Source organism: Phragmites australis, chromosome 24 (genome assembly GCF_958298935.1).
Source record: "Phragmites australis chromosome 24, lpPhrAust1.1, whole genome shotgun sequence".
In the NCBI taxonomy this organism is placed as follows: Eukaryota; Viridiplantae; Streptophyta; class Magnoliopsida; order Poales; family Poaceae; genus Phragmites; species Phragmites australis.
The window spans coordinates 16,920,222-16,936,086 of record NC_084944.1 but is presented as its reverse complement, the minus strand read 5'-3'; the positions used below and the strand labels follow the sequence as shown (position 1 = coordinate 16,936,086).

Below are 15,865 nucleotides of genomic sequence, written 5' to 3'. Positions count from 1 at the left end.
CGATGTTGGATGAGTAATCGGAGGGAACTTTCACACTATGCAAGAACTCGCAGAATTTTTTTCCGCTTTTTGGAGAGAGTGATAGCTGCTAGGGTAAGTGTTTTCCTTTGTTCGTATCATGTCCACGAAGCTCCGACCTTAAGCCTATTTCTTCAAGGCCAGCTCACGCATTCTCATGATCCTTTCCTTTTAGCTTTATTTAGAGCAATTTACCAATCATACTCTTGCATATATTCTTTTTTATATGCATGTTGTCGATAGAGTGGCGAACATCTAATTTTTTCCAATACTAGGTCGAATACTATCTATTTCTTGTTCCACATTCCTTTTTGTTTATCATCCTTGGAGGATCGTTTTTGCTTGTCAAGGACAACATTGATATTCTTAACCTGATTGTGGGCATCTACTCCGCCAGAAAACCTTGGAGGTAGCGCTTTCTCCCATATACCTTCAAACTGATTGTCCATATTTCGATACAGGTGCTTCTTAGAAAGGAAACGTTGATACCGTATGTACACTATTTTTAGGAAGTTCAACTTCAAACTGCCTGTGTTATCTAAGCAATGAGGGCAAACTTCACCTTTTCTTTTACTCTGATCTAACAAGTTACGAAGTGCTGATAGATCATTGATGCTAACGAACAACATAGCGTGCAAGGTAAAGTACTCTTGCTTGTACTGATCTCAAACCTCGATGCATTCCGATTAGAGTTTATTAAGATCATCGACTAAAGGCCTGATGTACACATTGATATCATTGCCAGGTTGTTTCGATCCTGATATCAAGATCGATAACATAATGTATTTCTACTTTTTATAAAGCCAAGGTAGAAGATTGTAGAACCCAACTTTCCATCTGTGGTGTTGCAACCTAGTGAGAAGTATAAGCACACTATGTTGAGTTCTCAGCCTGAATAGAGAAATTGTGAACAGCTTATATGGCTGTAACACTTGTAGAATGAAACAAACGGGCAGAAAAATAAGGTGTATTTAACAAATCTGAATGACTGTATCTTGCCTGTCATGCAACTGCAAATCAATTTTCTTGAATGCTCAAAAGTCGACTTATTTCTTTATGAGACTGGTTGCACATACCTGAGAAAAAAATGTTGACATGGTTGGCCAAAGTTTGGCCAAAAACAAAAAAAGACCAAAAAAAAATTGGCAGCTATACAAATGGATGCCAATTTTTTGCAAGGTTGGTTTGGGCACAAACTAAACAAAGCTCAAGCAATTTTACCTGGACATGAATATAGATGTCGCAATCCGACTCGGATTCGGGTGTCCGATTTAGTAAAGAAAATTTGGACACGCGAATTATAACTCGGAATCCGACACGGGGTTGTCCAGGTAACACTGACCTCAAAGGCTTGTTTACTCTGTCGTACTTGTGCAAAAACATCATATGTATGCCAAATATGGAAACTTCATTCAAGCTGGATGTCCTTGAAACCAACACTGACCTCAAGGAGCTATGTTTACTTATATGAGAAAAAAAAGGCACATGTGTTGCATTTTATAATACTGTTAAAGTACATATCTTGAACACCCAAAGGTGCAAGATGCCTGGGTTCAAAGAGTTTGGTACACAACAAAAAAATTGCATCTAAAATTTCTCTATGCTCAACATTTGTATATATATTTCTCACCATAAATATTTCCTCAAAGTTGAAAATTGTACAAACTGCAGAAAAAATGGCCTGATTCATCTCCATAGTTACACGTTCGAATGGCAGAATGCTGCAGCGATGGAGGTTTCCTTACTTTGGTTGCCTGCTCAAACGAATGAGCTATCTCTATAAGCTTTGGCTCTGATCCTCTCAACCCTCCGAAGCAGATGGCGAAAGGAACACCATTTGCAGCATAACCAGCTGGAACCGTGATCGCTGGATAACCACCAAGGGCGAGCAGGCTGTGAGCAGATGCACCTGGGGCCACAATTGCATCCAATTGATTATCTTGCATTACCTTCTCGAGACCTCTTTTACACAGTTTGTTGAGTTTTGCAATGGCACGCTCCTCAGTTGGACCAATGCCATTGGTTGCTTCAGATCGTAGAAGGTACTCTTGACCAAATTCAGCCATCCTTTCCTGTGATCAATAATGCAAGAGTTGCCCATTTATGTTCAACAAAATTAGCAAAGGAATTAGGTGCACATGAAGTAAGTTGATATATACCTGGCTAGGGTGCTTGTTATTGAAGTCGATTATGTCTGATAATGATCTAACAGGTGAAGTGGCCAGCTCAGATAAGTAGGAGTTGAGGGATAGCTTGAACTCAGCAAGCATAAGAGCACGTTCTCCACTTTGTACTGCATCGTTAATGACATTCATGCTTGGTATCTCAATATTGTCCACCAAGATGGCACCCATTTTACTGTAAATTGTCACATCATTCATTCATAGGAAAAACTCATATATAATAGGAAAAGAACATAAACAGAAATGAACAAATATATGTACCCAGTAATGTCAGAGATCGCCGGAGATACGACGGTTGCATGTCGCCGCCGAGCTCACCAGTTCACGCACTCACTCAACACGAACTCTGTGGAACACTGAACGCAAGAGCTTGAGCTCCCAAATCGGCAGCCATTTTCAGACTCTATTTTTTGAATATAAAGACCATCCCGCATGTCAAGGCATGCCACGCCATGCACTAGCTGAAGACCCGCTCTGATGTGAACAGCGCACAACTGGACTTGGTCATGCTCTGAACACACACACTAAGTGCTCAAGAATTATTCTGACAAAACTCCTAAGTCTTGACGCGCTGAACTACTGGCTTGATTGAAGGCCAATCTTCATGCAAAGCTCCCGGAACTTGATTCTGCAGAGAGGCTGTGAGAATGTCCCCAAGCTGCTCCTCCGTTCTGATGAACTTCACTTCAACTTGGCCAGTGTTTGCATACTCCCGGATCAGATGGAAATGTGTATCTATATGCTTGCTCCGGTCATGATGCACAGGGTTCTTTATTAGAGAGATGGCGGACTTGTTGTCCACCCTTAGCACCGGTTTGCTCACCACTGAATCCATGATCTCAGCTAGCAGGCTTGCCAACCATAGCCTGACAAGCAGCAGTTGTAGCAGCAATATACTCAGCTCCACAGCTAGACAAGGCCACTACCTTCTGCTTTGTAGATTGCCAGCTGATTAGACTACCCCCAAGGAAGAAGATAAGTCATGTAGTGCTCTTCCGGCTATCAACATCTCCAGCCAAGTCACTATCACTGTAACCCTCAAGAATTGGTTGTACTCCCTTCTTCCTTGCGTAGAACGGACCCCAACCACATGTCCCAGCATTGTACCTCAAAATATGTTTCACTGCTGCAAGATGATCTTCATGTGGTTCTTCCATGAACCTACTCACATACCCTACTGAAAAGGCAAGATCAGGACGGGTATTGATCAAGTACCTGAGGCTGCCAACAAGATTTCTGTACACTGTTGCATCCACAGGTGCACTGGTGCTCTCCTTACTGAGTTTGAGCCGAGGTTCCATGGGTATCTTGCATGGATTGCAATCAGCCATCCCTGCTCTGACTGAGATAAGTGCCATCTGCCTGCTGCTTCACCCCAATGCCAAGATAGTAATGCAGCAGCCCCAGATCACTCATCTTGAATATCTTAGTCATCTCCTTCTTGAACTTCTGAATGCCAGAGCTGCTAGTGCTGGTGATCACAAGGTCATCGACATACACACCCAGCACCAGACGCCCAGCACCAACTCCTCTGCAATAGATGGCATGATCTGATGGGGTTCTCTTGAATCCCAGAGAAACCAAGCTTTCATCCAGCTTCTGATTCCAAGCCCGTGGAGCCTGATGCAATCCATATAAGGCCTTATGAAGCTTGAATACCTTGTGATCCTTGCCAGTCTCGATGGAACCCAGCGGCTGCTCCACAAACACCTCCTCCTGGAGGTCGCTGTTCAAGAATGCCGATTTAACGTCCATATGGTGGACCTCCCAGCCTTCATGCGCCGCCAAGATGAGTAGAAGCCGCACTGCCTCCACGCGCACCACCGGAGCAAACACCTCGTCATAGTCGACGCCAAAACGTTGCGCGTACACCTTGACGACGAGTCGCGCCTTGTGTCGCACCACCACACCTTGCTCATCCCGCTTCACCTTGAACACCCACTTGAGGCCAATTGCACGCCGGCCTTGAGGGAGTTCATAGAGCGTCCAGGTGCGGTTCTTCTCGATGGACCGCAGCTCCTCCATCGCCTTGCGCCAGCACGGCTGGCGTTCTGCATCCGCCAGTGTCGCAGGCTCCTCCGCGCTCACCACGAAGAGCTGCTCGTCGCCCAGATCACGCACGGCATACCCGGGTGACGATGCAGGGCCTACGATGTTGTCCACGGTACGAAACCGCAGAGGCACCTCATCGTCGTGGTCGGCGTCCAGCTCGTCGCCCAGCTCTGTCGGCGGTGAGGTGAACTGGATTGACGCCGTGACACCCACTCCCGTGAGCATGCTTGGTGGAGACGTCGGTGTCGCAGTGGCCACAATTTTGAGTCGTCGTCGTGATGCCCGTTCCCACGGGCGTGCCTGGTGGAGACGTTGGCGCCACCGCGGACACCCATTCCGGCTCGCCGTGCCCGTGCACGACCATGTACTCCACCGTGAAGGAGTTGTCAACGTCCGCGCCACCTTCCTCTTCACCACCCCACTCCCACTGAGCAGCTTCGTCAAACACCACATCCTTGGTGACATGGACGCGCCGCGTCACGGGGTCGTAGGCGCGGAACACCTTAGAGCCCCGCTCGTAGCCGATGAAGATCATGCGCCGGCCCCTATCCTCCAGCTTCTTCAGGTGCGGCGTCGTGTTCTTCACGTAGACGATGCAACCGAACGTGCGTAGATGATGTACGGCCGACTTCTTCCCGTACCAGGCCTCGAACGGTGTCATCTCGTCCATGCTCTTCGTCGGTGATCGATTGAGCATGTACACCGCAGTGGGCACTGCTTCGCCCTAGAACCAATTCGGGAGTCCTTTCCCCTTCAGCATGCTCCGAGCTGTGCCCACCACAGTGGCGTTCCGGCGCTCCACCACTCCATTCTGTTGCAGCGAGTAGGGTGCCGTCAACTGCCGCATGCCATGCTCCATGCAGTACTCATGGAAGTCCATCGAGGTGAACTCCCCGCCGCGGTCGGTGCGGAGCGCACCAAGTTTTTGCCTCGTCTCCGCCTCAGCAGCGTGCTGGAAGCGCTTGATCGCGTCGAGAGCCTGGTCCTTCGACGCCAGCAGAGCAACCCACATGAACCTGCTCTTGTCGTCCACAATGAGCAAGAAGTATTGGTTCCCTCACGGCGTCGCTGGCGATATCTTGCCGTAGATGTCCCCGTGCACCAGCTCCAGCACCCGATCGGCGCGGTACTGAGCTTGGTCCGGGAACGACGTCCTCTCTGCTTCCCGGCCAGGCAAGTGTCACAGAGCTGATCCACCTGAGCAAGCTCAGGCAGCCCTCGCACTAAGCCTTCACGCGCCATCTTCTACAGTGCTGGGAAGTTGAGGTGCCCCAACCGTGCATGCCACCGCCAAGCCTCCTTGTCGCCGCGCGCCACCAGACACACCGACCGAGCCAGCATGACACTGAATACGTACAGGCGGTTCGGCACGCGCTTCACCCTGGCCAGCAAGCGCTGTCCTGGCTCGCGGATCGTCATGACTCCATCTTTGATCAGCACCTGGTAACCGCCTTCGTCGAGCTGCCCCACACTCACAATGTTGGAGGCGAGTTGGGGAATGTAGTAGACACCAGCGAATAAGCGGTGCTCGCCATTCTTGCAGGCGAACATCACGGTGCAGCATCCCACGATCCGCGCAATGGAGTCGTCGCCAAACCGTACCGTGCCATAAATCTGAGTGTCCAGGTCGGCGAACGCGGCATGGGACCCCGTCATGTGGTTCGTCGCCCCGGTGTCGAGGATCCACAGCTTGTCGTCGCGGTCCTCCTCTGCTTTGAGCTGCACGAACGTTGTCTCCTCCTATAGCTGAACGGAACCTCTAAGTAGCGCCACCGTAACGACGCGCGCCCGATCTGGAGCTGTGCACGACGCCGCCTGCTCCAGTAGATCCACGCATCGCGCCTCTGCAGCAGGGCCTAGGGGTGAGTCGATTCCGCCCGGAGTGGACGGCGACGGCGGCGGCTGCGGGGTGGAAGGAGACGAGTCCTGCGGCGGCAGCAGCGGAGTGGGGCTGAGCGTGACACTCGCCCTCAGCTGCATCAAAGCCTCCTCCTCCTAGGCCACATGGGCCTGCTCCTTCTTGGCCTTGGACTTGCAATCCTGGGCCCAGTGCCCAAGCTTGCCGCAGCTACGGCACTGGTCCGAGGCCTTTGGCCCGAAGGACGACGACGCACCGCCACCTTCACTTGAGCGCCCGCGTCCGCACCTGCGTCCTTTGCCGCGATGCGCCGGGCTCCTACCCACGCCGCTGGCTTGATTCCTAGCCTCCTGTCGCTTCCTCCGCGTGTCCCACTCCTCCGCCAGGTATAGGCTGCCGTCGTGCTACACCATCGGTTGTGGTGCCTCAAACGCGTCCTCAGACACCTTCAGCCGTCCCGTCACGTCCGCGAGCATGTGTCAATATGTCGATCAGCGTCTGGATCGCCAGCACAATCTGCCTGAAGCAGGAGGGCACACTGCAGAGCATCTTCTTCACCACCTTGGTATCCTCCACAACCTCGTCTAGTGTCGCGAGGTGCGCGACCATCCCGCTCAGACGCAGGGCGAAGTCCTCGACAGTTTCACCGTCCTTGAACACCGCCAAGTCGAATTGCCGCCTCAGCTGCTGGGCAGTCGACTTCTTCACGCGGTCATCGCCGACCCGCATGGTCGCGATGGCTTCCCACACCTCCTTCGCCGAATTCTTGTCGGCGATCGCGGACACCATCTCTGGTAGCACAGCGCTGCAGAGGGCGTCGAGTGCCATCATGTCCTCCTGTGGATCGGCGCCGCCCTTGTCGACGACGGTCCAGAGCACCCGAGCCTTGAGCTTCACCTTCATGAGTGCCCAATCGGAGTAGTTAGTCTTGGTGAGGATGGGGTAGCTAGTCCCGCCGCCCACTCACGCACCACCCACTGGATCACGACGCCCTCTTTGGCGCCACTCAGCCCGTTGCCCTTGCCATCGCCCTTGTTCATTGACGATGTCGGTCCCGTCATCAGCACGTAGTCGATCGCACGGTCACGATTCCAACGACGGTACCTCACCGGCATCACTGGCTCTGGTACCACTTGTTAGAGATCGCCGGAGATACAACGGTTGCACGTCGCCGATGAGCTCACCAGTTCACGCACTCACTCAACACGAACTCTGTGGAACACTGAACGCAAGAGCTTGAGCTCCCAAATCGGTAGCCATTTTCGGACTCTATTTTTTGAATATAACGACCATTACCGACTCAACTCAATCGTGGCCACCGGCCATCCGAAAAGCGCATCATGCCTCTCCACTTCGTGCGCCATCCCGCACGTCAAGGCATGCCGCGCCATGCACTAGGTGAAGACCCGCTCTAATGTGAACGTGCACACATCGAGCTACAAATGCGCACAACCGGACTTGGTCATGCTCTGAACACACACACTAAGCGCTCAAGAATTATTCTGACAAGTAATTCCTTCTGTTAGCAATTCATTGATCATTTTCAGAAGTGTCATTCAATTTGAAATTAGAATCTGCGCTAGAATTTACTATTGATGTTGTCATCTAAGCGTTTACATGATGCTAACACCTGCAGTATAGATTTGTAATTATTGTTTCCATGTTCTCTGTATAGCCCAGGGAAAGGGTAATATAGAATGACAATCCTGGTGCCAAGAAACACTACTGATGTTGCCAAATTTGATATATAAAGGAACATTGAAGTAATCATACATTGTCTCTAACAGCCTAAAGTAGCATCATGTCATTCCGTCATACTTCATGAATCGTAAATTTTATCAAGTGTATAACTGAAATACCCATTCAAACACTTGTCCCAGTACGCAAAGTGAAATTTTGTTTGGTATTGGTAAACATTTAATGCTTGGTGATGATCTGCAATGTTCTTGAAGTGCTAACAAATCAAACAAGAATATTTGCCTAAGATGGGGAATAAATTGCATGTGACATTATATATGATTTCAAAATTTAAATGGCATAGCTCATTTCAGGATTAAGAGGTGGGTTAGGTATTTAACCTAACCCATTAAAAGCTTTTTAACAATCTCAACCCAGGATTAAGTTTATCCACCAAAAAGCTGGAATAACCTAACCCAACAGAACGAACTCTCCGGTGATCTATTTTACTATTGCTAATCAACCTAATTTAGCCAAATATCATTTAGAATAAATATGTTCAGAAAATGGTTGCCAAAATTTTGGTTAATCTTACGGCTAACCTACCCTGGGTTAAGGATTGCTAACCTAGTCATATAAAACCAGAATTAGATATGGCCTTATGACCTAGAGTTTCTTTCACTGGAGGAGCATCTTCATTTGATATTTCAAAAAACCCGACCACGGGGCATAGTTATTCGGGTGTCGCCATAGCGTCGCTATATCGGTGTGGCGGCGAATCGTGGCTTGCCATGCTGACACCACGGCGCGAGCGTGTATGGCATCCACCATATTGGCGTGGCGTCCCTGTGGCGTCGCTAAGGCGTCCTGTGGCGACAAAAAGCGGTGTGGCGGGCGCAATATGGTGTAGTGGGTGAATACATGTTGAATTGAGGCAACACAAGGAGGGGACCGCAGCATACACTTTCTTTTCCAAACCACCTTCGAAACCGTAGCCTGAGCTGCCTTCACCTTCACCGCCAGCCTCCTCATCCGCTTCGCCGTCTCCCGCCCACTACCGAGCCATTGCCTGCCCTCCTTGCAGATTCGGCGGCGACGACATATCCAACAGATCCGTGCCAGGGAGGGAGTGCGGCAGCTGTCAAGCTCCTCAGTCTTAACTGCCACTGCTCTGTGTCCGTGAGCAGCGCAAGTGTGGAGCCGTTGTGCGGTAGTGGACTCGTAGCTTAGGATGGACCGATGATGGGTAGGTTGGTTTGATAGTTGAGCGGGCTTTGGGCTTTGCTGCTTCGGCCTTGGGCAGTTGAACTAGTTAGCTAATGCTCTAAGTGGGTTGCTGAGAAATGGGTATACCCCGTCTTCAAAAGAACGATTGTTGGACAAGGAAGCATAGGAAAGTTACGAATTGCGTATAAAAAAGGAAAGTTATTAATTGTAGCACAAGTGTATGGCATCTTCATGCCCACCATAAGTAATATAAAGGTGTAAAGGTGGTGAGTCACCACGCCTCGCCACACCGCCATAATAACTATGCCATAGGGAGAAGACATCCCCCTAGCTGTCTTAAGAGAGGGGAGTACCGAACTGTTTAATCATTGTTCAAGAAATTGGTGATCAGTAGTTGCTCAGCCGGCCAAGGAGTATGTATTAATCGGTTAATCGGGGATTAACTGAATTAATTGGTCGACCATTAATCGGTTTGTATAAAGTACTTGAGGGGCTTACATACAAAAATATTTCATTGCATCTACTTTTTTTTCACATTCATAATCGATACACATAAATCCACAAGCAAATGCATCATGATTAATAAGAAAAAAGAATTAGATGCATTGGGCTGCCATAGCTCATCCAGCCCATTCTATTGTCCTATACCTAACTCCCATAAGTAATATAAAGGTGTAAAGGTGGTGAGTCATCATGCCTCGCCACACCGCCATAATAACTATGCCACAGGGAGAAGACATTCCCCTTGCTGTCTTAAGAGAGGGGAATACCGAACCCTTTAATCATTGTTCAAAAAATCAGTGATCGGTAGTTGCTCAGCCGGCCAGGGAGTATGGATTAATCAGTTAATCGGGGATTAACTGAATTAATCGGTCGACCATTAATCGATTGGTATAAAGTACTTGAGGGGCTTACATACAAAAATATTGCATTGCATCTACTTTTTTTTCACATTCATGATTGATACACATAAATCCACAAGCAAATGCATCATATGATTAATAAGAAAAAAGAATTAGTTGTATTGGGCTGCCATAGCCCATCCAGCCCATTCTTTTGCCCTATACCTAACCCCCCTACCCCTGAGGCCTCGAGTCCAGCCGCCGCCCTCTCCTCCCCCTTGCACCAGCCGTCGCCGCCACCACCTCCTCCCCCTCGCCCATATCACCTCCTCTCCCCCCCCCCCCCCCCCCGCGCCCACTCCGCTACCTCCTCTCACCCCTCTGGCAAATTATATAGCTAATTACAGGGTAATCTACTTGTTGCCCTGATTTTTTCATCGCTACCTTTAATGAGGTACTCACTTGCGAGCACCCAGATTTGAGCCCGGGTGGGCGGTCTCTCAGCTGGAGGCTCTACCAACCAAGCTATTGCTCGGTTCACTCATTTGATATGTCATATGGATAAAAATAGAAAAAAGTATTTTCTCCACTGAATCAAGGGCATTGTTCAAGAAAACAACAAATGTAACTTGCAGATAAAAGATAACAGTATATATTGTGTCAATGTACCTCATAATGTCGAAGTGCTGACCGAAGACCTTTTCTTGGACAGAGCCAGAGGGAAAATGGAAGAAATCCTTCTTCAGAATTCCCAATCGCTTGCCTCTTAACCCATCTGTGTTCAAGAATTTCCTGTAACCATCGTCTGGTACGTAATGTGAAGCTATGCGAGTTGCCTCTGCATCTCGCGGATCGTAGCCAACAATTGCTTCCAACACATGCACAGCATCTGCAACTGTTCTAGTGATAGGCCTGCATCAAGCCATCAAGTAGGTTACATCACAAAAAATGTCAGCATGGCCTCAACAGAATCAAAGTAAGAAAGTAAACAGGAGACCGTCTTGCTCGATGACTTGAATACAAAGTGGACGACAATTAGTAAGAGCAAGGAGTGGATACATAAAATATTTCTTCAGACTTGCATCAGGTTTATCTACCATGTTTACTGGCATTTGGGCTACCACTTGGCGATTCTGAGCTGTAATTAAGCACAAGAAGTATTTTTATGTTTTAGCAAGTAAAGGTATTCTATGTTTTAGCCAGTAAAGGTTGACATCCTGGTCAGTTCATGTTCAGTTTGCTGTGATCATTTTTCGTACAAAGAAAAGTTGGGTGTAAATTTCGATGTGGAAAGTGACAATAATTCCAGAGAAAGAAGCACTGAAAGAACAGAAACATGCCTCAATATAGGGATGTTTCAATTAAATTCAGTAGCGTCACTTAGTTCAATTTATAAGCAGCGACAAATAAAAGGTGTATCAAAAGTTGGCTACTCAAAAAACACAGATCACAATCAGTTAGACATTGTCACTCACCCAACTGTATCCATCCTTGGTGATATGATGATGACGCCAGCGCGGCTGGTGAGCCCAACGGTGGGCTTGATTCCGACGACGGAGTTGTAGCTGGACGGGCACATGATGGAGCCATCTGTCTCGGTCCCAATTGTCACCGCCGCCAGGTTCGCAGCGGCCGCAATCGCTGACCCGCTGCTCGAGGAGCACGGAGTTGCCGACGGCACGTACGGATTCTGCACCACCATCCCCAAATAAGCCGGCATTACCATTGCAGCAATGCTTCTAGTGGCTGCAAGAAACCAATTGGAAACAAGGACATGCATTCAAGAGAAATGGAAGAGGCAGGGAAGGGGGAGCGACGGACCGTGCCCTGGCCGCCGCGGGCGCTCCATCCGGCGGGGATGCCGGGGCCGCGGAAGTTGCACCACTCGCTGAGGCTGGAGGTGCCCAGGACAACCGCACCGGCGCGCCGGAGCCGCTCCACCACGCCGGCGTCACGCGCGGAGCTCGAACCGACCATGGCGAGCGACCCGGCCGTCGCGTTCAGCGACCCTTTGCTGGCGATGTTGTCCTTGAGCAGCACGGGGACGCCGTGCAGCGGCGGGAGCGCGGCGGCGGGGACGATCCGTGTGGCGGCGTCGGCGCGGTCGGCGGCGGCGAGGGCGCCGTCGGGGTCGAGCTCGATGACGGCATGGAGCGCGGGGTCGACGGACGCGATGCGGCGTAGGTAGAGCTCGACGAGGCCGCGGGAGGTGAGCTCTCCGGCAGCGAATGCGCAGTGTATGGAGTCGATGGTGGCCTCCTCCAGCTCGAATGCGGCTGCCGTGGCCCCACCGCCGCCGGCGACGAGCAGCAGCAGGATGAGGCGGCGCAGGGAGGGTGGCACTGCCATTGTGGCTTTCTGTATGGTGGCGATTTGGGAGTGACTTGAGGGCTTGTTTGGATGCCCATTCTCCGCAGGATTCCTGGCCCATTTCTTGCAACAAATCGGCCCGTGGATTTTTTTCCTTTCTCCGAACCCTGGTAACCATGAAAAATTTAATTTATACCTTCCACTATCACAAAAGCTCGATTTTCAATTTTAAACTACAAAATCAGACATCCTAAAACCACTAAGTAACAAAACCGAATAAAATACCCCTTCACACCCAATCCACCCTAGTTTTTGCTAAGGTGGTAGTGGTTTTAACGATGTAGTGGTAGTTTTGTACAAGTGACAGACCCGTTAGGAAAAAAAGAAAAAAATCAGGAAAATAAAAAAAATAAAAATTAGAAAAAAAATTAGAAATGGGGTTACAATTGATCCCAAAATTCATTGGGGTTATTTCATCTGATTTTGTTACTTGGAGGTTGTAGGATATCTCGTTTTATAGTTCAGGGTTGAAAACCCGACTTTTGTGACAGTTTGAGGGTGTAAATTAGACTTCTCCCTTTAGGTATTAGGCATGCCAAAAACTTCCTGGCCCAATCCACCACGATACTTGGAACGACGAGGAAATAAAAAAAGCAAAAAGTTCATATTGTCTCTCTCAACTATTGCTCGAGTCTATTTGTCCTCCCTGAACCGTAAAACCAGATATTCCACCTTCTTTAACTATTTAAACCGGTGCAATTTACCTCCTTAAATGGTCTTGATAGTTATTTTATCTTATGTGGTGACAACTCAGTCTACCCTATAGCAGCGTTTCGCTGACGCGACATCGGTCTTGATGACTTAGCAGCTGGTTTCTCATCCGCTGGGCCACCACGTCGATGCCCGTAGGGTGCGCTGTCACGGTTTCGCGTTCGTTCGTGCATGCGCATAGCTCCGTGAGTATTGCCCTTGTTAGCTCCATCACGTGCCTGCCTCCCGCTCTAGAGCTCAGGGATGATGGTGCGGTGAGCTCCAGCTCGATGGCTTTGTGCACCGCGCCAACCTCCATGATCAATGCATGGTTTCGACCAACGGGGCACGCGTGCAGGAGCACGCACAGCACCACGCCCAGGGACACCTGGTAGTGCACCATGGCCGTGATGGCGCGGAACATCTCCAACCTCAATCTCCCCAGGACCGAAGCACTAGCCTCCTCGATCACAGACTTCAGCAGCTGCACCGCGCTCGCTTGCGCTGCGCCGCCAGACCTGGTTCAAAGGCTACAAGCATGTCGGTCAGTGCATCGATGAGGTCGTGGCTATCGTCTACTGAAAGTGCATTTAGGCCCCCTATGTGGCTTTTGGCTTATTGATGACAAACGATTAAGGGATTAATAGGTTTGCTGAAGTTATGAACAGGTTTTAAGTTCCATTGGATAAACTAAGAGATGTTGGCGTCCCTCAAAAAGAAAAGAGAAGTAGTGTGTAGTTACTCAACAGGCTTTAATTCATTTTATTTTGAATTTGAGTTAAGGATAGTTGTACTATCAAGAGAGATGCATGTTAATAATCTTGAAGGTTTCTCAGTGCTCAAAATATACTTTTAGAACCAAAAGTTGAGAGACACCCACAGACACCGGGAAAAAGGTTTAGCTGTCTGAGCCCGAAGTCTCCGGGTGAACTCGGATACTCCGGACTCTGATCAGTTGCTCGGAGTCTCCGGGTGAGACTCCGGCAGAGAGTCTCGGTTTGAGTTTTAGAGCTCAACTCGGAGTCTCCGGGTTAACCCGGATACTCCAGTGTCTGGTATGTGGTCGGAGCCTCCGAGTGAGACTCCTGCAGAGAGTCTCGGTGTGAGCGTCAGAGTTCAACCGGTAGTCTCCGGGTTAGCCCGGATACTCCGGAGTTCGGTTTGTGGCCAGAGTCTCTGAGTGAAACTCTGCGAGAGTCTTAGGTAGGCCTCAAGTGCTTAACCCGGAGTCTCCAGGTTGGCCCGGATACTCCGGGTTCTAGTGTCTCCGGACCCTCCGGAGAGGCTCCGGACAGTGTTTTTGCCTACATGCCCATATGTTACCCGGAGTCTCCTGGTGAACCCGGATACTCCGGGTCAGTTCAAAATACACAGTAACGGCTAGTTTTTTGAAGTGAGCTATAAATACCCCCACACCCCCTTCTTGAATAGCTGCTGAACCAACTTGAGGACAAACTCATTCAAAGCCATTCAATAACCCTCCTACCTCCTCTAGAGCTTTAATTTTTGCAAGATTTGGAGATTAGGGTTTGGGAAGTGAGATTGAGTGATAGAAAGCAAAAATCCACTCTTAAGCACTTGAGGTCATCGTCAAGCTTTCGATTCGTGTTCTTTTCTCTTGGAGCTTTGTGCTCCTAGACGGCAAGGCATCACCCGTAGAGCACCTAAGCTTGTGGAGTACCCCAGGAAGTTTGTATTACCCCCTTGTTTTGAGTAAGAACCCTAGCTTGATCTTTCTGGTCGCTTGGGTGAGGAAAGTGTTGTAAAAGATCCGGCTGTTTGTGAGCTTCTCAACGGAGACGTAGGCACCTCTTTGTGAAGTGGCCGAACTTCGGGAACAAATCCTTGTCTCCTTTATTTTGTTGCACATTTACTTGTTTTAGTTAATCTTTGGGGATTTTCCCGATCTATTTGTTTGTGTGCGTGTGACTACAAGTTGTTGGTGATAAGGTATTTAGACTTCTTTTAGAACATATGGTAACTTATAGAATCATTTAGATTTGCTCGAAAGTTCATAAGTTTCAATTTCCTGTATAATCCGGACTATCCAGATAAGCCTGGAGTATCTGGGTTCCGTATAACCCGGAGTCTTCGGATTGACCTGGAGTATCTGGATTCAGTAATCCTTTGCAAAGTTTTAAATATCAGGAAATGCCTATTCACCCCCTCTAGGCAACATTTCATACATTTCAATTGGTATCAGAGTCTAACCTCCTACAAGGTTTCACCGCTTGGAGGATTTGAAGATGTCGGCATTAGGGGAGAAGAGCCCGAAGAGTCCGAAGGGTGAAACTTCGGGTGGTGTTTTAAGAAGGCCCATGGATTCGAGCGATGCTTCAACAACTTTTGGTTCCAAAGATATAAGGGGAGTCGAAGTTGGTTTTGATTATAGTAAATTGAATTCTCCTTCTAACAACTTCATCTTCGTGCCTTCCGGGCGTGTGCCGTTCTTTGATGGCACACATTACATCGCTTAGAGGCACAAGATGAAGATGCATCTAATCTCGCTCCATCCGAGCATTTGGAAGATTATGTGTGTAGGTCTCGACTTTTCAGCGGAAGACATTGAACTCACACCGGAAGAAGAACAAGCAATTCATCGAAATGCTCAAGCTACAAGAGTTCTCCTTAGTGCCTTGAACCCCGAGAAATTCAACAAAGTGTATAGGCTTGAGGAGGCTAAAGCAATTTAGGATACACTCCAAGTCTCACATGAAGGTACCACAAGTGTGAGAGAGTACAAGATAGAATTGCTTGAAGGAAAGTTGGGAAGATTCGTTATGGAGGATGATGAAACCCCCCCCCCCCAAGCCATGTATGACCGAATGATGGTGTTGGTGAACAAAATTAGAAGGCTTGGAAGTGAAGAGCTCAACGATCACAAGGTGGTGAGAAGATTGCTTAGAGCCTTTGGACCAAGAAATCCCACCTTGGTCACACTCATCTGA

General features: G+C 49.0%; 1 protein-coding gene across 1 annotated transcript; it reads right to left on the bottom strand.

Moving 5' to 3' along the window:
* Positions 1-1,458: 1,458 nt before the first annotated feature.
* LOC133907897 (probable amidase At4g34880) lies at positions 1,459-12,241 on the bottom strand. The gene is made up of 5 exons (XM_062350003.1): positions 11,679-12,241; positions 11,333-11,547; positions 10,527-10,769; positions 2,178-2,376; positions 1,459-2,090 (listed from the first exon to the last, which is right to left on the bottom strand). The coding sequence occupies exons 1-5, from the start codon at positions 12,204-12,206 to the stop codon at positions 1,662-1,664; spliced, it is 1,614 nt and encodes a 537-aa protein (XP_062205987.1). The 5' UTR covers positions 12,207-12,241; the 3' UTR covers positions 1,459-1,661.
* Between the last annotated feature and the right edge of the window lie 3,624 nt (positions 12,242-15,865).